The following is a 24,878-nucleotide window of genomic DNA, read 5'->3' on the forward strand; positions in this document are numbered from 1 at the left end:
ATCTGATAATACATAATTTAATTTTATTTAATCTGGTATTAGTATCGAGGAAAAGGTGTAACCAATATTTTTAAAGGCCGTCCTGCTTGTACCGAATGTCATTGCGATTAAATGCATTTTGGACTTTGCATTTTCTTAGTTATAAATTAAATATTAGTTCTTATCTTAGGTTTTAACTATAACATATCCGATAGAAACAGGTCGACCTACAGAGGCCCTCCACCACCCCCGCCGATTCCGATCGGCGGTCCTCTTTTATTTACTCCATTCCGAACAGCTGTTCGAACGCAATCACGTGACAGATCGTAGATGCGAGCATCACAAGCATGATGTAAGCATGATGCGAGCGTCATGGATGTGAGAGATAATCGCAGATGATCGCAACGTGTATGCGTGCCTGGTGACTGACAGGTGATAGACGATGGTGCGTGATTGAAGCAAATGTGGAAAAAGGGGAGCGAAGAATGACCGAGAATCTTGAGTTTGGAGCGCGCGATTCGACTGCGTTCGACGTGTCCAGAGGTAGCGTTCGCTCAGATAAAATCGAATGACAGTGCACCTAGATAAGGATACAAAAGCATCTTCACAGACAGCCGATAATTTAATTAGCCGATTATGTAATTTGTAATTGTCTCTTTCATTCCGAGGACACATAACAATGTGTAAGAAAGGAAGTGCAAACTCGTGACGAAAAACGTAACGTCGACTGGTTAACGTAACGTTACCATTTTTTGTTCTCTCCCCGTTTCTTTCTACATTGTCCCCGCAGTCTATTGATCGCACAAATGTTTCGGAGGTGCAATCTCGTCAGGCAACTTCGTGGTGCGTCGACGGAGGCTGCTGCAGTCGCGGAGACGCCGTCTCGGGTAAGCGTCGTCCCATCTGTCGATGTGGTATATTTGATGTTTTGTGCATCAGGCGTTGTCGAGGCGATTTAACGAACCTGTCTCCGTTTATTACAGTTGCAGCGGCTCAGAGCAAAGTTGCATGACGATGAGCAGCAGGGGATACTCACGGACACGTTTGGACGTAAGCACACGTATCTCAGGATTTCCCTTACGGAGCGTTGCAACCTTCGCTGTGAGTCTTCCTCAAACTCGTACAAAGTGTTGCACGAGAGTTCTCTTGCTTGAATTTGACGACCATTCCATAGAAATATTTGAAATTGAAACGCAGAATAAACATATCGAAGAAATACATTTGTTTTGAAATGAATAACAAGCGTTTATAATTATGAAAATATTTAACTTAATGGTGAACGCAATTAAATTAAAGATAAATATTTTCATAATTATAAACGCTTGTTATTCATTTCAAAACAAATGTATTTCTTGAACGTTGGTCAAAGTTTATGTACTAGACTTAGGCTTATTGCGACATGAAATGTCATGTTTTTTTTATCGTTGCAGGTACATATTGCATGCCTGCGGAGGGCGTCAAATTGACGAAGAAAGAAGGTATTCTAAAAACGGAGGAGATAATACAAATAGCTGATCTTTTTGTCAAAGAAGGTGTGCGCAAAATACGTTTGACCGGCGGCGAGCCCACAGTTCGTAAGGACGTCATTGACATCGTCGGTAAAGTCTATTTCTCAATAGTAAACTGTGATTAATTAACTTAACATTGCAAAGTTGTTTCAGTTTTCAAAATCTGTTCGTGTATGATTTTGCCTTTTAGGACAACTGAAGCAACTGAGAGATCTGGAGCAGGTTGCGATCACAACTAATGGGTTGACTTTGACACGTCAATTGCCAGCTCTTCAACGAGCGGGATTGGATGCGCTCAACATATCGTTAGACACTTTCAAAGAGGAGCGTTTTGAGTTGTTTACTCGCAGGAAGGGCTGGGCAAGAGTTGTGGCTTCCATAGATCTTGCTGTTCAGCTTGGTTATAATCCCGTGAAGGTAAATTTAGTAAAAATTACATAAATTGTAAATATAAATTGTGCACAGCGATATACAGCGATGCCTTATGTAACTATTTTTTTTTTATTTGGCTGATTAGGTCAACTGCGTGATAATGCGAGGACGCAACGACGATGAAATAATTGATTTTATCAATTTCACGAGAGACCGGCCTATCGATGTACGTTTCATAGAGTATATGCCGTTTCAAGGAAACGAATGGAAGGAAAATAAGATGGTTCCCTTCGACGAGATGAAAACAATAATCCGAGAGAAATATCCTGATTTCCGAGCTCTGCCAAATCAGCCCAACGACACGTCCAAGGCCTATCACGTGCCAGGATTCGTGGGGCAGGTCGGGTTCATTACATCCATGAGTCAACATTTCTGCGATTCGTGTAATCGCTTAAGAATAACGGCGGACGGAAATTTGAAGGTATGCCTGTTTGAAGGAAAAGGCGAAGTCTCACTTCGAGACGCCTTACGAAATGGAGCTTCGGAAGATGCGCTTAAGGATTTGATAAGAGGAGCGGTATCGCGAAAAAAGAAGCAACACGCAGGTATGCTATATATACCGTATATATCGATTAAGGTGGAAAGAATGCGCGATATCTCATATAATAAGACTTTTGACTTTTTTATTAAAAAACCTTAGTAAAAATATTTTTAATAATTTGAAGATTTTATTCTTGTTTTTTGTTTTCTTCTTTCTCTCTCTCTCTCTCTTTCGAGATTTTGTTTTCTGTTATCTCCGTTTATTTTACAACTGTAGCAGTATCGACAAACCGATCAAGCTATATTCTCTGCTATCACACGTGTGTTTCAGGGATGTTCAATCTTACACAGATGGAAAATAGGCCAATGATTCTGATTGGAGGTTAATTGATAATTAACCAACTGTATTAAATTATGTTCGGCTTTGTCGAAACGCGCAACAGACATTATTACAAATTTTCAAATTCTTATGTTAATATAGCATCAATACTTTTTATAACTAATTTTACAACGTATTTACGTTGCAGCAAATCGTAAGAAGAAACTTTCTTGCAAAATGAGTAACATCATGTCGATGCGGTACAAATATTTCCCATATATTCCAACCTATTTTAAAAGTAATTCAAGTATTAGAATGTATTCATCATTATCGCACATAGATGAAACTGGTAAAGCAAGTATGGTGGATGTTGGGTGGAAAAACGACAGTAAACGTGTAGCAACAGCAAAGGGATTCGTGAAGATAGGTCCTATTATCAGTAATCTGATCGCGGAAAACAATGTAAAGAAGGGTGATGTGTTATCGGTGGCCCAATTGGCCGGTATTATGGCAGCGAAACGTACCTCTGACCTCATACCGCTGTGTCATCCGCTCTCTTTGTCTTATGTAAACGTACGTTTAAGATTGAACGAAGAATCGCACGAAGTCGAAATCACATCGGAGGTCAGATGTACCGGCAAGACCGGCGTCGAAATGGAAGCTTTAACCGCTGTAAGTATAGCGGCTCTCACGATCTATGATATGTGCAAGTACGCGGCCAATCCTGGCACAATGCAAATTTACGGTATAGAATTGGTGTCGAAAACGGGCGGTACGAAGGGTGATTTTGTGATAGATAAAGCGTAGACGATATCTTTACCCTGTCGATTACACGAATCATCGACAGGATAAAGATTCATTCTGCCGTGGTTATAATTAAATTATTAAATAATACAGAATAGAGTACAACATTCCAAAAGCCTCAAATATGTTTGAAGAAAAGAAGTTTGTGAGCTTGTTGATGTGTTTAGATTATTTAGAATGTCTATTATACGTAGATTTTATACATATTTTACATGGTAAGAGGGGGGTAATTATATTTTACGCGCATAATAATACATAGAATACTTTTATACACACATGTGTGTCTATACATATACGTATATATAAAATATCAGTGATAAAAACATTACTAAATCCCGCATAATAATTATCAATTTTAATTCAAAATGGCTGTATGTCCAGTCTCGTCTACATATTTTTGTACTTATATACATATATACGCGTAATTAGTGTAAAGATAAGCTATTATTGGATTACGCATAACAATGAAAACCATGACCATTCCAATATTTCAACGGGACATGCAATAATCTCTTCCTAATTTTTTTATAAGTTAAAGAGACCTTCATAAATAACGCAAGGTCTTAAATGTAAGTGGAAAAATCTTAGAAAAACGATTAATATAATGATAATTAGATCAGAAGTTATGAATTAGGTCATTAAGGGTGTGTTAATGTTTGTGTACTAAGTTTAAACGAATATGTATGCATTTGTTTAAACGAAAAGGAAAAAATTTTACTACGATTATGTACAAAATATTGGTAAAACATGTAAAGAATTCGTACGCTTTGTCGTGAAATTTCTCTCAAAAGGGAAATTAAAAGCAGAGTGCAATAACAGGAAATAACACAACGATGCTTACATTGTTGTACCTTCCGACTAGCGCCTTTTAATAAGCATTTAATATTATCACGAGGACGAAAGCATCCGTTGAAGAAAATAAAAAGAGGGTGGTAATACGTAAACAGATTTTGCCAAGAGTTACCCTATATTACGGGTCACAAATAATTCTGTCATATTGTATTTTTTAAGAATATTGTTACGTTGTTGAAAGATTTTATCGCAATATATTGTTTAATATACAAGAGACAGGATCTTTCTTGTGTATATGCGTCCGTTCCTTTATTTTCTTATTTATGCGCAGGAAGAGATTGCCTTAGAAAAATAGCGGATACGCCGTAAATCGCTTTATCCGCGAGCGCTTTGCGAGCGGGTAGAAGAGATAGGTCGGGTGAGAGCTCCCGCATGCTACGGGGTGAGAGATCGGTGTGTATGTACGTCGATCGTTCCGGTAAATCGCGATAACGTACGGCCGCGTTGTCGCGGGAGTCGCGACGCGGTCGCCAGGATAAATACGTCTCGCCGGTTAAGGGAGATCGCATCCGATGCCGAGAGGACCTTTCGGCGCAATCGCACGTGCCCCCGATGGAACGGGCACGGCGCCACCGTGCCAGGATTTCCGAGCTTTTTCCCATCCTCCGCGAGAAGCGAAATTCAGTGCTCGGCCCGCAACCGTGTCGCACCGCCCCCGACCGCTTCGACGCTCCGTGCGATCGCGGTTGAGTCGCGTGGAGAGATCGAAAGAACGAGCGTGTCGCGTTAGCGATCGTTATCGAATTAAGTAAAACCTTCGAAGTTCGTTGAACGATCTTGTCCGATGTAATTTTTAACAATTATAATTTTCAATAATTAATAATTGTGGTAAAAAGCGCGAGAAACCGGCTGATTATGCTCGGAACGATTTTTTGGTACCGCGAGAACAGCGGGAACGTTCTCGGTTCGCGGTAACGTGAAAAACGAGAGGGACACACGGGCACGCCGAAACAGGCAGCAGTGACGACGGGGCATTATGCCAACGATCGGCGTGATCTCGCGGGTGTTTGACGAAGGGCCGCGAATAAAGAGCGATCGCTTGGATCGGACGGTGGTGGGCAGGTCGCTTAATTAGATCGGGCGCGGAGCGGCGCGTCAATTAGATCGAGAGATGTGCGCGAAGTGAACGATGGCCCCATTTCACGGCATGGCCCTGCTGCTCCTGGGAATCGGATACCTGTTACACGCGGAACCACTTCACAGCGAACGCGGCATCGGTAAATGTCCCGTGCATCCTCTCCGCCCTCGCCCCCACCTCCGGAGAACCCTTTTCCGGCCCCGGAATACTCTTTTGTATCCGCGGCTGTGCGCCGCGCCACGTAATTTCAGTTGGATCGTCCGAAGTAATTTCGGCCGCGCGAAGCCCCGGCGGCAGTCCCGGCATACGAGAGAGTGGCATAAATCATTTTTATTATCGAATTCATCTCGCTGTCGGGCGAGGAGGATAAAATCGAAAGCGCAAGTTCGAAATGCGCCGTTTGTAGCGCATCAAAGAACGAAATATTTCGGTGTGTCGTTCGTAAAAATCGGAGATCAGACTTGATCTAAATTCAATAAAAATTCCATTCCTCGAAGTTAAATATTTCATACGCCGACTTTTTGAATTAAGTGTGACAAAAGAAACTTTTTTAGATTTATTGTTTTAATCAATTATACACGGAAAAAAATTTTGACGAGTTGGAATTCGCTAATTGTTCAATTTTGTGTAATTTTTTTGATTTTTTTCCATGTTAATTAATATTCTGCAGTACTTATGAAAATAGAGGGTTAATTAATCATAATTAGCGTTAACCGAGAATCATATTTTCGAGAATTATAAAATCCAGTATACTTTTATTCTCAACAGTAATACACATGTCTTTTTTGGAGCTGGAAGAGAAATTAATTAACAAAGTGATTTATATACGTTCTTTAGCGGAAAAAGTAGTACCTGAAAAATAGAGAATAATTAACAACTTTCTTATAAGTTGATATCTAAAGCCATGAAAGAGCAAAAATTATGGCATTTATTTAAGGGTATTTTTGTTATTCCTGTCCTCTCTGACATAATTTTAACGCTTTGTTACCAGAATAGCGTAATATGTTGTGAAATTATTAAACACTTATTAATATCATACATACCAACATAAAATCGTAATTAAAAATATGTTTATACTATTTTTCGTTAGATAAAGATATCAAAATTTGAAATACATTGTAAAAAGGCAAGCCAAATTGAAGACGTGCGTAAAGTCTGATCTTAATTTAATTATTTAATATAATGTAACATATAATATACATATACAATAATCATCTTAACCGTACTTTTTTTAAAATGATTATCATATACGGGTCCAAGTGTGTGTATAAAATAAACAGTTCGTGCATAAATATTTCATATTGAAAACACTCAGGTATTTTTAATCGGAGACTTCGGGGTTATTTTTTAAACCGCGGTCTGTAATTCTTTCCGACGAAAGAACGGAAAGAACGTCACCGATGGGAATAATAGGATGTCAATTGTCAACACGTAGTTTATGTTTATTTCAGCGCTCTTTCATCTCAACGACGACACGGGCAAAGGGGAGAAGTCGCAGCGTGGTCCAAGGAAAACCTATTTTTTCAAAGACACGCCGCAAAAATTAACGGTGGCTATAGGGCAGGCCGCCGTCCTGCTATGTCGTGTTAAAAACCTAGGAAACAGAACTGTGAGTCTCACTGAACATCCCCCTACCCGCGTCCTGCTTGATCTCATCGATCTCAAAAGTAGTTCGCGTGTCTGCGATAACTTAATGTGCTCGCGCAACCCTTTCGCTGCTGGCAACTCAAGCGTATAGCGTGTTCATTAGTGTTCATTTAGATTCGATAGAGTTTAAAAAACGGGGGTTCTTTGCACGACGATATCATCATAATTCGTCGTAATTTTTTTGCGGATAAAAAGGTGGAGAGGTCTGAAAAAAAAGTGAAAGCATCAGCGTTTTCGTATTCATGAACCAGTGCCAAAAAGTCAAAATCGATATTCTTATCGCTTCGGGCGGCTCCTTTAAAAATGAATCCCCGTTACGACAACTATGCAGCCATAAAAGGAGGAACGTCCGCTTCCTCCGGGTCCTCGATTTTCCCGAGTCTAGAATCCTCCATTTTTCTAGCGTTTCAAAATGTTTGAAATAGAATGCAAATTTTCCCCGTTCGGACTTGTTAATTACGTCTTTGTATCTCTAAATTCTCTCCGGTCTCGACAAGATCGAAAACTTCATTATAATGCGAGGTGAGGAACGAGCGCGCGCGCGCGGATGGGTTGAATCAGCAATAGCAGCAGTAGCAACAGCAGCAGCGAAGGGGTTGAGGGCAAACTGCAATTACCTATGCCTTATTCGTGGCACCTCGCGCGTGTATGTGTGACCCAGGTGTCTTGGATCCGAAAAAGGGACCTACACATCCTGACGTCCATGTCGGTGACTTACACGGGCGACGCGAGATTTACGGTAGTCGGCAATCCGGAGACCGACGACTGGAATCTGCGAATAGATTACGTGCAACCGCGGGACGCCGGCATTTACGAGTGTCAGGTTAATACAGAACCGAAGATATATAGAGCCGTGGCACTGAAGGTTTTGGGTGAGTTTCCCTGCGACTTTGCGAGGGGCGAGGCGTGTGTGCGCGCGCGCGCCTCCGCGAGCTCCATAAATCGCGCTTAAAGATCTCCCCGGGCGTCTTTCGCGGCCGGCAGGAACCAATTGTTTTAACTTCCTCCCCTTCTTCTCCCTTTCTGACCGTCCTACGGCGATCACGTTTCGTCTCTCGCGTCACAATGACGACGACGACGACGATGATTTGCTGAGCTTTTCGAAATGAAGTAGAATCTATTTTCCAAGGTAGAATTCGACGCGGATAGCAATAGGATCTTGCGCGTCGTTTCTCGAGTGTAATAAAGCCAATCGCGAACGACGCGCTCTGCTTCGATATTTCACTCTTCTCCTCCTTTCGTCGTTATTGCTGTTTCTATCAGATATACAGGCGAGGATCACGGGTTCCCAGGAGTTGTACATCAGGAAGGGTAGCACAATCAGTCTGACCTGCATTATAGAGCTGCAGGATCTGCCTCCGAGCAACGTGACCTGGTACCACGCTGGTGTGGTGATCGATTTCGACGGTCCAAGGTACGCAAGCGGTCGGCGATATACCTCTGTGAGATACACAATTAGCTGATGGAAATCGTCGCTCGAACGGCACTAATATCGCGGTGGAACGAACAATCGAGTCTAATCGGTGTAATCTCCCGCCGGCTTCGAAATCGCTTTCGCGCGTACACGCAAAGCTGCTGCTGCGGCATCGAAAAATTATCGGTTTTCAACAGTTCGCGCGGATGATTCTATTCTTGCTCTTCAAGAATCGCTGTCGCACCGATGTGGATATCACGATTGAATTTTAACGCGGTCGAGCGAGAAATTGGATTGACGCTGGATTGGCGAAACGGGATGACGCGATTTCACGTTAGTCGTTGAGATAAACGCAAAGCAAACCGTGCGCGCGCACACAACACACAAAACACACACACACACACAAAACACAAACACACACACACACATATATACACGCAATGTGGATTTTAGCGGAAACTTTCGCAAGTCAGTTCTCGAGAGTAACGCTCTTACGTGTTACGTTCGACAGGGGTGGCGTATCGCTGGAAACGGAGAAGGGTAAGCGTGGTACCACCAGCAAGCTCCTAATAACGCGTGCTCAACTTAACGATAGCGGTAATTATACATGCGCTTCGAGCAAAGTCACCCCGGCGAGCGTCATGGTGCACGTGCTAAACGGTGAGCAAAATACCGGTGGCAATATCGGCAGCGAAGGGGAGGTTGCGACGGGGGGGGGGATTGCAACGAGGGGATTGCGATGGCTCATCTCGAAATTCTCCGCTTCGCGATCGAGCAAGCGAGGGAGAAGCGTAATGTACTACATTGCGAAATTACTCCCCGAGCGCGCTTCGCTGATAAGGACATACATTTGTTTTAATTTGCACTCGCAATCTGCTCCTAGATTTCCCGTGCTTTCTCTCTTTCTCTCTCTCTTTCTATCCATTATGTTAATATGTTTGTTATTGGTATAAATATAAATAATGCAGTCCACATATCATATTTGCAACAAATGTTTAATGTTGCGATGAGGCAGGGCACAATTTTCAATAATGTGATATTAAATAATAATAGATTCGCTCGCTCGTTGTGGCAATAAATAGTACATATAATTAAGTAACAAATTATCCGACGATAATTTCGATATTTAGTAACGAGAAACATGACCGACTGCTCGGTCATGTCTCTCGTCTGTCTTTCTCGGGACAACGCCAACGGTCGACGATCCTTTAAATCCTCGAGGATCCCTTCGCGCGCAATACTCGTTTTCTCCTATTACTGCTACTACTTTGCGACGGGCCGTTAATAAATTTAATGTTCGTTAGCGAGCACCCGAGAAGGATTGGCGAGATCGGGACACGTAAAGATCCGGGGAAGCGACACAAAAGCGACACCTTAGTCGTCCGATGTAATTCTCTTTTCCAGGAGAGCATCCCGCTGCGATGCAACACGGCGGCACCGGTGATGTAAATAGGAGACTCGTCCTGCTCGTCCTGATTTTCCTCGTCGATACGATGTTCCGGTGAGCGACACGCCGCCAATCTCTTGCGAATTCCTCCCGAATACGCTCCCTGAGGCGTCCGCACGGATGCCCGCTCCGATGGAGAGGAATCGATGACACAGTGTGTCCGGTGTATGATTTTGCAGTACTGCCCAATTGTTTTTCTTTTTCTTATGGACGTTTTCGCACGATCGACGTTAGGTAACGCTAATTCAGAATTATTTGTTTGACGGATTTTAATCGGCTCAGACTCCTTGGACTCTAATAATGATCGCTCAAATACCCCTGCCCCTACAGATGTCAGTACGGATGTAACGTGTATGTAATGTAATAAATCTTTTGGAGTTACACAATTTGTCTGGTTATGTAAATCAACATCACCATCCCCTGTTGATGATCATTTGTTACCGAGAGTTCTTCTATAATGTCAAGGTAAGATGTGCCAAGTAAGTCAAGAGGGAGAAAATATTAATCTCTTATAATCTCTTAAATTCAATAATAAATATATAATCTCTTAAATTCAATAATAAATTAGAAACTTGATCCCGAAATGCCTTTTACTTAACGCACTTTCAGCCAAGCTCGTCGATTATTCCTTCGTCATCGTAGTATAATAAAATTGAAAGAGACAATTACATAATTCACGTAATCATATGTTTAGAAACGCCGCGACGAGGTACAATTGTATGCCAGGTTTAAAGTGTAAACCGTGGCGGAGTATCTCGCAAGACATAACGACCCAATATAAAACCGTGCCAAAACGGGCATCCTAGCGTTAAGTGCAGAAATCGGAAAAGCATAATCCGTAAAAGCAGGCGCGTGACGCGCATTCGCGGCGCCGTTCGCCGCCCGCGCCGGGTCAAAGGGTTAACGCGTTGTCCTTCTTACTCGACGGCGTAACGGAGAATCCCCGGAATCGCCGCTACCCTGCCCCGGCGATAATGGAACGCCGGGCTCTTTCCGGGAACCGTGGTCCGGGCACCGGGAAAGCTCTCCTGGTGCGAACCCCCCCACGGGACCTGCCGGATCCTGTCCGGTCTCATTTTATGCAAATCGCGCGCGGGAAGCATCAGTTAGACGTCCCGCCGCGAAGCATAGTCGCCGTCCGGGTCCGATGCAAATTCATGGCGGACATAACGACGATCTCTACCACTCGCTCTATCGCCGTCCCTTAATCCCCGCACGCTCGCGATATTTTTCTGGCGAAAAGAGCTCGGCAAGAATCATAAGCTCTACAGAACGTAAATTATCATCCAGACTTGTTAACATATGCTTCCTGCACCAAATTAAAAAATAAAGGAAAATTAATTGAAAAAGCACCGCTATGATAGCGGATATTAAATGACGAGGCGTTATCTGCGGCGGTGATGCAAATGGGAACGGAACAGTTTGCATTCGATTAATGCTGAATTGGGAATATTCGTAATACTTTAATGCATGTGGTTTGGTCTTTTACTGTATTTTATAAACTATATTTGATATATTATAAAAATTCATTTCGTATAACACGTATAACAAATTTATGGCTATATACAATCTGGAAAAAATAAATACGTTTTAGGAAGATATGAAAAACATTCTAAATAAAATATTCGGATTGGTGAGAGGCTTCTCTCGCGAGTTTGGCAAACTTCGTTTGCAAATTTTCGTCTCTTGCTACGACAGGCAGGGAACGTCGACGCGAGAGCGAGTTCTATCTCGGCGAGAGAGTTACGTGAGATCGCGCGAGTTAGGTTCGGATGATTGAATTTTTGAACGCGCTCGAGCTATCGCCCGCGCGAGTATCACCCTAATGAACGAGTTTACGCCGTAATCGCGTGAAGCTTTTGAGCGCAAAGCAATTTTCATGGATATTCCCGCGGAAAATCCCGGCACGTCGGTGGTTCCGCAAAAGCCGCGTAAACCCATCGCCGCGAGCCTCGCGTAATTCTTTTGGTGTTGCGATACCGTTCTGTCGTATCGCATTTTGCATCACGTGCCGATACTTAATTACGCGGCACGCGCTTTAGATCTTTGAACATCGAGAGCAAGTATGACGCAATAAACACGCGTATCGAAAAGGTAAATAACTTATACTTTCCGCGAAGGAGGGATACAGAAACTCCTTCGGTAGTCCGCGTCGAAGTTTAATCAATAACAATGTTGTTTGGCGCTGGTCGCGCTCGCGATTCGGCTTCCCGAGTAGGTACGTGAACCGTATAAAGCGTATGCGAGACAAGTTGAATTATTCGAGGAATGCACTATACACGCAAATGCAGCCTTTATTGAGGAGTTTCGCCTGTGGTCGATGCCATACAGGCGAGAGGACGTATGTGGCGTGTCCGCGGGGCCGTATACAATATAAAAGAATGAGGATCGAGTGGGATGGGGCGCAAGACACGTTTATAAAGAAACGGAAAAGAAAATTCATGGCGTGTTCTTTTCGCGTCCGATTCACAGAATCAAGGCTCCGCGCACATAATAGTCTCCGAGCGGTTTGCCAAAACTGACACAATGGATCGTTTCAAAGATCGTTTCTGTGCGAGAGAGATTAGCATTGTGAGCGCGCAAGAAGCTTAGCTACAAAAATACTTAACGCCTCGAACTGAACAGCTGCGAGGAGGAGGATTACGTCGGATTCAATCTTCTCGCCGAGAAAATATCGATTTCAAATCGGCTGACGAGTACCTACCTACCTGGCAAGTGTCTGATTGAAAAACGCCATGAACAGCGAGCTTCCAAATCGCGTTAGACAATTTGCTTCTGAAACATTGATTCGTTTCGTGAGCCGAATTAACGATCGATCCAACATTCCGAGGGAAGTAAACGTCACATCTCTCTCCGCAACGCGCATTGATTCTTATCGGATTTCCGGGGGACAGCGGCACTATCCGCGCGGATGTCAAATACGCGGGGGAGCGAAAGAGAAAAGTTTCGGGGTTGAGCAGTCTAAGAATTTCGCTAAAAACTATACCGGGCGGCTGCTGCCGCATTAGATGCTTGTACGGCACGGGAGCGGAATTTTATCGAGTTAGCCAACGAGTTTCTGCGACACGTTCGTGAAAGTTAGCCGCGTAACTGCTGATCGTCCAGGAAATTCTGTCGATTGTTTATCCAATCCTCTTCTGCTTTTACCGAGTTCTGTTAAAAAGAGAAAGAAACAAAAAAATAGAAAAAGCAAAATTCCCAACTTTCTCACTCGTTGAACGGAAGTGGAACGGCTCATTTGCTTTTATTGCGTCTCTGTATGCACAAGCGGCATGGGTAGCCGAGAAAAAGGTTGAGAGAAAATTACAGTTAACTAAAATTATTATACCGCGCTAAAAGGGAGCGTTGTGAAGTAGTAATGTCGACATCGTCGCACAACACTACAGGCTTTTGGTAACAGCTTCGATTGATGATAATCTGACGGTAATAATGATAAAATGACGGTAATAATGATGTCATTGTAATGCAAATCACAATCACGGTGGCATTAATGATTTTATTAGTGGTCGGCGTTTCCCGACAACAAAATTCTCGACGAGATACTTTTTATCACGCGCGCAACGTGTTAAAGTATTGTAATCACTGTTTAATCAAACCGTTAGTTGCGTTACATCGATCGAGGTGAAGGTGAAGGTGGGAAGAGACGGTTCTGGCGTTTACCTTGTATGTTCTTATAATATTCGTAATATTCGTATTAAAGTAAGTATCTGAATATTGCAGCGATTACTAAATAAATCCCCGGCGAGGTGTTTTCGGCATAGTTGCGCCGAGAGCGTAGGTAAATTTCCTTTAGTTTGTCAAAGGAAGTACTTAACGTTCTACCGTTCAAAGCTGAGCAAAGCTCGAGGGCGTAACTCCTATCCTTATATCGATCGCGGTGTTTGCAACAAGCGTCGGATAAACGCGGTTCGTTTGTGGTGCCGGATCATCTGCAATTGACAAACCGTGTCGATGCTCAACCATGCTGAACCCGCTCGATATCGATATCGATCTCGATCTTAACGGTCCGCGGTTCTGTTGAGCCGGACACTCCGAGACAGCCGGGGAATGAGACTTGCAAGAGCGCATGTTACACCAGGGAACGATGCTGCCCGGCACAGAACTCAGCACTATACTCGTTGTCGTTATGCAAAGTAACGTAATAATAAATATAAAGTCAAAATGAGTAAAAAAATCTCAAAAATAAAAAAACCTGACAAAATATTAATTTTTATTATTATAACTCCTGTGAATCGAAGTAGTAGTGAATCGAATTTGTCGTAATTAATGACCAGACACCGCTTTGTCAAACTTAATTATTTAATTTAACATTTTTTTAAAAGTTTTTTAAAGTCGTTATTAAACATTAAAAAATGAAACTGTCATCCAACAGAGAGTGTTTAAAAAGATTCGGTCATAGTCCAATTTGAACGTTGTAGACTACGCCCGGACGTTTCTGTGGCAGGATTTATCACGGCGTAGCGCACGTAATTATTTGCCGAAATTGCTCGCGAACTACGGACGGAGATTGCAATAATTTCCTCCTTTCAGCATCGTAGCTGAAATTCTTTTGATGAGCGTCCTTTGTTCCGCGCCCCCGTTCGAGGCGGTCCCTCCTCTCGTTTTCTTGAGGACAATTCGTTTACGTCACTTGTCACTGGGGCTACTTAAAATGAGTAAACACCAGAGTAAACAAGATGCTTCGGTGCCAGTATCAAAGAGTAAATTATGGCAGAGTATAGTCCAAAGATTGAGCGTCAGATTGCCGACTGATACAGAGGTAAAACATGATCAAATATATGCAAAAGTAACAAAAAAAAAAAAAAAGAACATGACGGTTAGTAAGCAGGTTAGTAATTTTATGTCACGTATATTTGGTCAAGACAATATATCTGTTGCAGAAATAAATAAAGAGTACAATTCACTTCTCGCGATTTAAATTTAATCGACAGCCAAAACTGTCGGTCTCGAAAATAATATTCATGCTGCGCGGTGCATCCATCTTATTTTCGTTCCCTGTTTCTTAATGCAATATGTATTCCTTATCGATTTCATATTTTACGATGCGCAAAAGTGGATGCTATAAATATTCAAATCAATCAGAGGAACTAAGAAATTTATGCGAGGAAACCGCTTTTATATACTTCCTTTCTTTTTGCCGAGCGTTATATTGAGCGTTACAGAGTATCGCTATGGGATCTAAAACGGTACGTGTTTCTTATTTCCGGACACAGAGCCAGACCAAGAGAAAAACGCTGTCGAAGCTTTCCATGATTGGTTTCAATGGGGCCGGCATACTCTTTCACAGGCGCGGGGATCGACTTAAGGTACGTTCTCGATCCAGTGCGGCGGAATAAATTGGATGGACGCAAATAAATTGAGTGAGCGCGGAAAATGAACAAGTTTTAATACAGGTGAATCTCGATGCGCCTGAAGAATCGTCTCGCTCGTTCTTGAAATAAGATCTCTCTAAAAAAGAAGAAAAAATTAGATAATTTTGTGCAATAATTTTCGGGGAGACGTGGCTCCCGCGATTCCGGTTAACGATGCTGAAATTTTAGAAGAACTTTGAGATTTTATCCATATGCATCTTCGATATTATGCATTTTACGACTCTTCAACGCCACCGGCGTCTTCTTATAATCTGGCGCGGTCGTTTCCACAGTCGTTTCATTTATTATCGTCGTTGAATCTTTCCGCTGATTTATTGCCGCGTTAAGTTCCACCTCCGTGGACAATATTGGTACAGCGCTTCTTGTCGTTTGGACAGATCCCGAGATACCAGAACACTTTTCGTCTGGAACCGTTTAAAGCTTTTCACGCAGCGACGGTCGACAAGATCGTTCGTGACGTAATGGAGATCAAATTATCGGCGATTACATCATATCAGCCGGATCAGACATCAAAATTGTGTTTGGAAATTGCCAGTGACGTGCTAAAGGCTGTCGGCAAGAAGGATTACGACAGGTATTGAAATTATGGAAATTTATTTCAGATTGAATTCCACTTCTCCTCACTTATTCCCGTCTCACTTTCCTCGCCGCATCTCGCTGTAATCTTTTGTAAAAATTACAAGTATCGTGTATCCTACATTCTCTACGTTCTAAAAGGTGACATGAGTCGCTGTTGTATCCATGTGTGTATCTAGATAACTGTTCTAATTTATTCCTTTTACGTGTTGGAGAAGACACGATTATTTTTAATTAAAAAATGGTGAACGATACATGTACAACATAAATAAGTATCGACATTTACGGTCACCGAGTGAGAGCTTAACAACGATTAAGTAAAACTTATAAAAATTGTCCAAGATTTAAAAATTATTAGGCAGGTCCCGATAATCGACACATTATTCGCTTATTTTGTGAGACGACTGTTTGCGACTAGGTACAAGATAGTGACGCAAGTGTACATAATCCAGCGCTTCCAACAAAGTATGCACGCGGCCTTCCAGTGTCTCTGGGACGTGGAACGCGATAATTACTCGTATCACGTGTTCGAAAACAATCACATATACGCATGGTGCTGCGTATTCGGTGTGTATTACGATTAAACGCGGCGACGATCCTGAACTAATATCCTGCATTAAGCCCGTGCAGTCTCATTAGTTTGTAATATCGAGAGAGAAATACACATTGTAACGCTTATACATATTTATCGAGTCATCGTGAAACCGGCATTAGTAATTTCAATGATACTGGCTTCAAATACAATAATATATATCGTGAATAATAATAATGTTGTAACGGCTACGAATACAATGGCGTGAGAACGCTCGATGTAATTCGCGTGTAAAATGTACGAATGTGTCCAAAGTATAAAATATATGCATATAATGTGTGATGTGAAATTAAATAAAGAAGAAATATTAAATAAAGCGAAACATATATGGTCAATATAGCAATAAATTAATAAAATCTAATTCTGGCTAGTTTCCATACATAACTAATTATTTCGGTAGGAAGGTAAGACTTTAAACTATCGTTTTTGCAGGATCGTCAAAGAAACCAGCTGAATTTATTTCCGTAAAGCGTCTCGTTCCGTATAAAAAAAAAAGAAATAATTGCTTCATTCCGTCTTACGATTCGGGAATACAAAAAGTATGCTTGAATTCCTAATTCAATCCGTTGATAATGACGATAATAATTATCGTTAATGTGGCATTTGAGCAAACTAATCGCTTGTAGTAAAATGCACCGGGCAACGCTAATGCTGGAACAATTACTTTACCGCGAACGCATGGCTGCAGCCATACAAAGCCATTGTTTTACTTGTGACAAAACGAGAAGCTTCTTGCACGGTTTCCCTGATAATTACGTTTCTTCAAGTACGAGCGATGACCCGGGATCGCGTCAGGCCAGAGTGTTTAAAAAGTCCGGTAATTGTTTCTTCCCTCGGCAGAATGAACAAAGGACGACTTAAAAAGGTTTCCCGGTATAACTCGCTTCTTGCATAAAGTCCGTCGTATATATAAGGTGTTCCAGATTATCGGTGACTTTCTTCCTTCGATTAGCTCGACTTTTAATCTTACTAAAGTTTTACTCGTGTCATCTTTCTCGCGCGATTTATTAGAAAAAAATTCTATCTTAAATATATTAAACGAACAATTACGCAACACTAATTTTAAATCGATGGAAACGTAATTTGAGGTTGATTCTCTGAAACTTCCTTCATTTTTTATCACTCACGGATCAGGGATTATCGGCTCTTCACGATATTTTCGTTAGAGAAGATAAACGTCAAGTTTTGTCCCCAAAAATACGTACGCGAAAAGAGATGCGGGTAATCTGGAACATCCCGGTATACCCGGACGTACTCGATAGGGTTGTTTCAACTAGCGGAATGACTCTGGAAAAGTTCTGATCGATTATGCAGTAACCATTCGCTATTAATATTTATTGCTTTCGCGACTTCGTGCTTTCTACCCTCTCGGCCTCGGAGTGATGATTTATCGGGAAACTTTCGGTTGGCTCGTCTACGCCTCGTCGGAATAATAGACGGCGGTTTAAAGTTCCGGCGACACCGTGAACATTTTTATGAACATTGGCACGCTCGCCGGGACGTGCCTTCGATCGCGAAACGGCGAGATTATGTTTCGCGAGCGTGATCGCACTGCGGCGAAATGGAAGTAATTTTAACGTCTCCGAGAGTGAGACGACGAACGGGAACGAAAGAGGAAAGCAAGATCGAGAAACGGAAACGCGCTACACTTTTTGCATGGCGAATTTAAGACAAGGAATTTCCGTCTCTAATCTAACTCACGTGCCACGGATTTAAAACTCAAGCGGCGAGATAGCATGTGCGATCGAAAAGTGAGTTAATGTATATAAAGCGAATTAATTAAAATAATAATAATAATAATATTCTCAAGCCTGTTGATTCTCGATTGGATGCAGGATGCAATCGATCGCGCGCGTTACGTGCAGCTCGTGACGCTGTCAAACGCAGACGACGGTAGTTCAGTCGATCGAACCCTTTCAGCGTCATTACGCAAAGGTCCAGAAGAAAAATGGACCAATGTAACCGACACGCTGATAAGCAAAAGATGGAAGAGATTTTGTTTTATCGGCAAACGCTCTCGCAATTTATGCGTCACTGCGGATTCATTTCACAATCAATGATGCTAGCTTATAAAGTCGAATCAAACGAGTAAAATTTTATTAAAGATTTATTAGAGAGAAAAATATTGTGTTAATTTTATATACTTTTTCCGAAAGCAGTAAACTACACGCCGATTTTTTGTTGCTTTTTAAAACACAGCATCTAGTCGGAATAGTAAATCCACATTATCCACATACTTAAATCGATCGCAGTTTACTGATTTCGGAAAAAGTATATAAAATTCACACAATATTATTAGCTACCAAGATCCAGTCTGCATGGACCGTAAATGGCGTTTTTCTCTCTGATTGTATGTACAACGGTCGGTTTTATTTATTATTATTTAAAGAAGGTTTGTTGTAATAATAATTAGTTTATTATAATTATTATCGTTATTATTATTAACGTTATTATCGCCTTGTGATAATAATAATAATAATAATTATATATATATATATATATATATATATATATATATACCGTTTGTTTCCACAAATATTATCCAGTGATGTAAAATAAAAATTTACGATTTCCAAAATCGCAGCACGTTTCGATATATTCTGCGGATAAAAAACCATCTATAACATCAAGCTCCGGTATTCCCTCGCGGTACTGTTAACGACCCTATTGTCAATTCATCATTTAGCGGTTGTATTTAGTATTTCCCTTTGGCGAGAGTCAAAATAATAAAATTATTCGATTGGGGATAGAGATACAATGTGCCTCGCGGGCCTCGAAGCTTGCGCGACACACACAAGCTGTGTTCTCTGGCAATGCCTCACTGGAAATTACAGGGAAAATGTGTGGCGGTTCTCTCTCTTTCTCCCTCCCGTTAAATTAATGGCGCAATTTCGATGTCCTGCCACGTGACACCGCGGTGTAGCGCGCGAGGGATGTTGCCGCCGGCGAATCGAAGAACGAAACAGGAACCGAAAACATTTGCGAGACCCCTCTCTCGTAAAATAGTTCACGGCTGAAATTCCGCGACGTTCGCCTTACTTGCGTTTCCGCGACTAACGTATCGCCCGTATTTGCCGTTACGCTATTTAACTGATTAGCCACCCTCTGCAACTCCCGGGTTAATACGGTGAGAGACCTAAGGGTGCACTCGTCTGGAGAAATCATTAACGTGGTGATCTCTTTGCCTTTATGTAAAAAATGTTGAAGGGAATTATATCAAAATGAAATAAAGTCGGATAACAATTATTATTTAAAATTGTGAATCTTCGGATATTGTTTTAGCATCTATAATTAGCGTAATGTATAATTTTTTATACACTTTGGAAAACTTATTAATTGCTGCTCCTCATAGCTCTCTTGACAAAAGAAATCATGAAATTAATGAGGTTTATGGGACGACGGAATGTACGGGTATTCTTAAACCGCGACGCTGGTAATAGATACCTGTTTAGTAGCAAACCCCGGAATGGACGAGACATGTTTTTCCTCGGGCTCGTCTGTTACAAGTATAGCGTTAATATAATCCGCGTTGTTTAAAGAGATTATGTGTGTTCCCTCAGGGATTTGTAAAATTACACTTTATAGAACGACCGTGTATATGGCTGTGTATATGCGATAGCGGATACTTTGTTCATTTTAACAAGCCGTGCTGAGAGATCTCGCCTTCGAAGTTATAATTAAATTTTCCTCGTTAAAAGCGATCCGCGGATAGCGAAGGGAGGCGTGGATCGAATATTGTTTTCGACGATACGTTTATTTTATTCAACTTTTAACGAACCGAATTTCAAATGTCGCTGCCTAATGTGATAGAGTATACCGCGGTGATTTTCAAATATTCCTGACACCGAGAGTAATATAGATCTATATCGCGTCTTCCTCTAGAAGAAAACTGAGTTGTTATAATGCTTTTACCAGGAAATACTTTTTGCCTATGTCCGCAGCTACGTCCATTGTTCAGGTATAACAATTATTCGACTGTAAATTAACGCAAGTTATTTACCTAAATAGCAGAATTTTTTTAAATGTACTTAAAACTTTAGTTCTTGCGATATAAATGTGTATAATTTTCAAGGTGTCTTTCATTTCCATATCGTATAATCTCTGACATGATGCAAAATGACGTGCAACTTATAAAATAACTTTTTACGTTATCGGTTATATAATCTCTCGAAAGAATATCGCAACGTTTAACGATACATCCTTTTTTAACGATTTGAGAATTACAGAGCGAGTATATCTCATAATGCAATTGGTTACTTTGCGAAGCACAGAAAATCCTTTGCAATAGTTAATCCTCACGTTACACACACACACACACACACACACACACACACACACACACAGAGATAGTATGCGTTTTATGTACAGATTTTACATAGAATGCACCAATCACAGGAAATTCCGTAGAGCAGTAAACCATGCACGACTGCGCACGTGGAACGGAGCTCAAGGCAGATAGCGGAGCATATATGGCGATTTACGAATTTGGACAATGGTAATGATTATTCTGCATGTAAATCCTATTATACGCTTCCTTTACCTTTCTTTCCCGTCTTAACGTCTTTACCTGTTCGTTGCTTTCTCCACCTTTCTTTCTTTTAATATTTCTATTACCATACCAAGTTCTCTATCAAACACTGTCATGCTTAGTCGTCATTTATCTTCTTTGAAAAACAGCACAGCAGATGTGAGAGAGAGATATAAGAACTCGTTAAATTTATATCCATTTTAGTCTTTAATGCTTCCTTTGTTGTTAGTCTTCCCTTAATTCTTGTAAAGCCTATTATCCCAAGAAATATTCTCTTTCTGTCGAACATTCTTTATTTGTGGTTATTTATTACCGCAATTTTTGACCATTTTTGAAAAATATCACAGATACGAGAGAAGTTATAAACATTTTACTGTAGTAAATTTATGTTACATGTCAATTTATAGTTTTATTATTTATTTTTATAGATTTGTCTTTTACGCAAGACTTTGTTTATTTACAAAAATCTATTTTCTATACTTATTTTTCTATATTTATTTATAAGTTTTTTGGCCGATCGATGCTACCACCAAGATCGAATTAGGTACATACTGAATCGCACATGGTATTTTTGGGGGACATCACCCACCATTTCATAACAACCATACACACACACTCCTTTTCTACAATCATCATTACGCTACATCAACGACACTCGTTTCCCAAAGCATAAAATAATACAATTATGTATATTTTTAAATATATGTATACATATGCGCGCGTGCACAGAGATATAAAAATGTCAAATTCTATTTAGAAAATTACAAAAGTAGATTGAGTACGAATAACAATTTCGCTAAGAGATCGCTTTAAAGATGCTGATCTTTTTCACTTGTAATATATTCCTAAACGTACAGTACAGAGGAGATGCCTGATATATATGATGGGAAGCACTATCGTTGACACATATCACATATCACGTATATTTGAACGTTAAACTTTAAACAGTTTCTCAGTCTACTCTGAGATCGCATTTTAGACGCATGTATCATACATATCGAGATATATTGTCAGTCGTGCCTATACTATCGAAAGTTATGCGGCAGAGTAGAATGAATAAATGATAAAGTACATGTTGTTTGGCTTAAAAAGCTAAAAAATATTGTAAAATAATCCAATTTTCAATTTTCAACAGTTTCTTCAATCTACTTTCTCCCCCTTGGAGCAATCCTGCAAAAGAAATAATATAATTTTAAATATCTAACGCATATCAGCAGAATATTTTTTTATACGGTTCTTATTCGTTTTTACTGTATTTCACAATTAGTTTAATTAACGTCTTTAGAACTTTCTCTTTTTCTAGTTAAGCAAAAATTATTTTTGATCTTATCTATCGTAAAATCATCAAGCATAGCTGCAAATGATTGTTGTAACGTTATAACGAGAGAGTCGACTATTACTTCAACACAAATTATAACTTCAGCTACAGACATTCTAAATTCAAAATCACATTTGTATTCGCAGTGTCAACTAATCTGCGAAATGTCACGTGACTATGCGAGATTGCGGATTCGCAATCGAGAGCAATGATGAGTTTCGAGTTCGATCCCACATGTGGATTTTAATTCACAGCCCTCCTAAAGTAGGAGGTCCTCCTACATGTTGTGTGCTCCTACCAAGATAATAGCCCGACATCACACTAATTAGCCGCGCGCGAACAAACGTGTTTTCTCGAAGGCGCCTGGCCGACTAAATATACGTATAAATGTTTTTTCGGAAAAACACTCATTGCCCTCATCGAGGCATATATTCAGTAAGTACGGGAGATTTTATTTTCAAGTTTAGCCGTTCACGTACCTTATTTTCTCTCATGATGAAGGCCATTATGTGCTTTGCTTCAGTTATTAATCCCGTCCACGGTGGTACATCATTCAAATCGTTTTCCAGATAGTCCGAGAAATATTCTGTCCCGCATTGCTCTAGCCCCAATGAAAATGTCACCAGTAGTTGTTCGTACTGATCTAGGACGTTTTGCATTTCCTCGCGGTTCCTAAACAAGTTAAATTCAGCGCCAGTATCATTGTCGCTACTCCATTGAACCATTTTCGAATTTCTCTGGTGTGCGACTCGGTGAATACTGAGCGAACTCGAGTGAGTTTCTTGCCTTAAAATTCGAGACTGACTGACCGATCCCGAGATACTGGGTTTATATAACTCGTCTTTTGCAGAAACATACGTTTTCATTCTTGTGATTGGCTAGAAACACAATTAGTTCCGAAAGCTCTAAAGGGTCTAAAAATTCCAGGAATGGTGAGAATACAATGGACAAAGAGAAAAGGTTTCTTCAGACATTTATTTTACGCATACCGAAGTTTCATGACAAGAGTGAGGGTATTTTCTTTTGTTTCATGTTCCTTAAGGTAGTTCTCCGGTCCTTGTATACTATAGAGAAAATCGATTTTCTATAGATTTTCTTGAAACTGTGAATATACGTTAATTTATTTGTGCTTTATGGTATAAACTTCAGTACCTCTTGCGGTATAAAAAATCAAGATACCGAGCCTCAAAGTTTCAACTTTTACTAAATTTTGGTAAAAATTGAAACTTTGGAGGCTCAGTATCTCGATTTTTATACCGCAAGAGGTACTGAAGTTGATACCACGCATAAAGCACACCTAAATTAACGTATATTCACAGTTTCAAGAAAATCTATATAGAAAATCAATTTTCTCTAGTACAAGGACCGGAGAATTACCTTAAAGATGACGATTTTATTATTTACAAAATATCAGGGGTGCGTAAGGACTTGAATTAGAAACCGCTAAAGTTGCGTAAAGAGAATAATTGAATTATCGCATGCTTGAGGCTCGAATTAGCCTTAATTTGATTTTTTTTTAAATTGTCTGCTGAATCCTTGAGATTTCAATTTAAATTAGATTCCATGATATTGTCAGATTGCAAAACAGCCAAGTATATTTCCCCTTTTCGCTGAATCTTTTTCTCGCATTTAAATAAATATATTAATTTACACAATACCAATACCATAATCGTAATATATTCGCGTATTCCATCGGCTCGATTTTCCACGACATGTCTCGCGACGTGCACGTCTGTTATGCACGTGGGACAACTTTGCTGTAACGTAACGCGGAAGTATTCGTTACAAGCACCTGGCACGTCGCTTGACGAGTATCAAGAACGCGTCGCCTCCACGTCGCCACGGGCTGACGGGCCCCTACGCTGCATTATCGTGTCAAGTACGCAATGGGGAAACGAGTTACACCTTTTGAACGTTGACTTTGCTGTGATATAATTACGATATAACTCCGACGCGTCTCTCGCGAGTAGCGAGAAGAGCGAAGGTATTTTCTACAGGCAACGCTGACACCTACTCTATATATCGAGAGATATCTGCTTATCGGGATGCATGTTGCACGTGCGAGAGACACACCGAAGTTATATATAAGCGATACACGTAAATCGATATGGCTTCCATTGGCTAAAATTGCGTAATAATAGATTTCTATTTTTTTGTATGCAAAAATAATAAATGATAAACTTAACTTTGTCAGACGTATCACGGTGGATGTTTTTTTTTGTAGTGTTATCAGCATAAAGACTAATTAATCTTTGTATTCAGATTAGCCATCTGCTACGCGGATTCACGAATATTACCTCGGTTATTTCGGATACTGTACGGATGGACTTAAAATTTTCTCTCTCTCTCTCTCTCTTTCTCTTTCTTTAGTGCTATACTTAATAAAGTCTAAATACTCCGTCTCCAGAGGTTAGTATAAACTACGACTTCGCCGTTCAGTCACATATCTTTCTACATTATTATATAAATAACTTGTAACAGTTATTTGCGTACTGCGTATTGCCAGATGTCCACTCATATTATCCGTCACTT

The 24,878-nt window shown here is 40.7% G+C and overlaps 3 protein-coding genes across 6 annotated transcripts; all 3 read left to right on the forward strand.

Annotated features, from left to right (window-relative positions):
• The first annotated feature begins 331 nt into the window (after positions 1–331).
• LOC112461546 (molybdenum cofactor biosynthesis protein 1) lies at positions 332–4,588 on the forward strand. Of its 3 annotated transcripts, XM_025026829.1 has the most exons (7): positions 332–866; positions 963–1,080; positions 1,410–1,577; positions 1,678–1,904; positions 2,005–2,464; positions 2,731–2,781; positions 2,927–4,588. In XM_025026829.1, the coding sequence occupies exons 1-7, from the start codon at positions 786–788 to the stop codon at positions 3,523–3,525; spliced, it is 1,704 nt and encodes a 567-aa protein (XP_024882597.1). In that variant the 5' UTR covers positions 332–785; the 3' UTR covers positions 3,526–4,588. The 3 variants fall into 3 exon arrangements, with proteins under 3 accessions (XP_024882597.1, XP_024882595.1, XP_024882596.1); XM_025026827.1 differs by lacking the exon at positions 2,731–2,781 and having other exon boundaries at positions 334–866; XM_025026828.1 differs by having other exon boundaries at positions 337–866; positions 2,731–2,958.
• An 85-nt stretch (positions 4,589–4,673) lies between these two features.
• Positions 4,674–10,346, forward strand: LOC112461547 (hemicentin-1-like). 2 transcript variants are annotated; one of them, XM_025026831.1, is made up of 6 exons: positions 4,674–5,591; positions 6,904–7,061; positions 7,761–7,971; positions 8,363–8,513; positions 9,025–9,173; positions 9,918–10,346. In XM_025026831.1, exons 1-6 carry the CDS (start codon positions 5,504–5,506, stop codon positions 10,016–10,018), a joined length of 858 nt encoding a protein of 285 aa, XP_024882599.1. In that variant the 5' UTR covers positions 4,674–5,503; the 3' UTR covers positions 10,019–10,346. The 2 variants fall into 2 exon arrangements, with proteins under 2 accessions (XP_024882599.1, XP_024882598.1); XM_025026830.1 differs by having other exon boundaries at positions 9,025–10,011.
• Positions 10,347–14,611: 4,265 nt separating this feature from the next.
• On the forward strand, positions 14,612–16,492 carry LOC112461551 (tctex1 domain-containing protein 2-like). Its single transcript, XM_025026837.1, has 4 exons — positions 14,612–14,719; positions 15,174–15,266; positions 15,710–15,906; positions 16,327–16,492. The coding sequence occupies exons 1-4, from the start codon at positions 14,612–14,614 to the stop codon at positions 16,490–16,492; spliced, it is 564 nt and encodes a 187-aa protein (XP_024882605.1).
• The last annotated feature ends 8,386 nt before the right edge of the window (positions 16,493–24,878 follow it).

The sequence above is a fragment of the Temnothorax curvispinosus genome, unplaced genomic scaffold (genome assembly GCF_003070985.1).
Source record: "Temnothorax curvispinosus isolate PA1 unplaced genomic scaffold, ASM307098v1 QBEX01011515.1, whole genome shotgun sequence".
In the NCBI taxonomy this organism is placed as follows: domain Eukaryota; kingdom Metazoa; phylum Arthropoda; class Insecta; order Hymenoptera; family Formicidae; genus Temnothorax; species Temnothorax curvispinosus.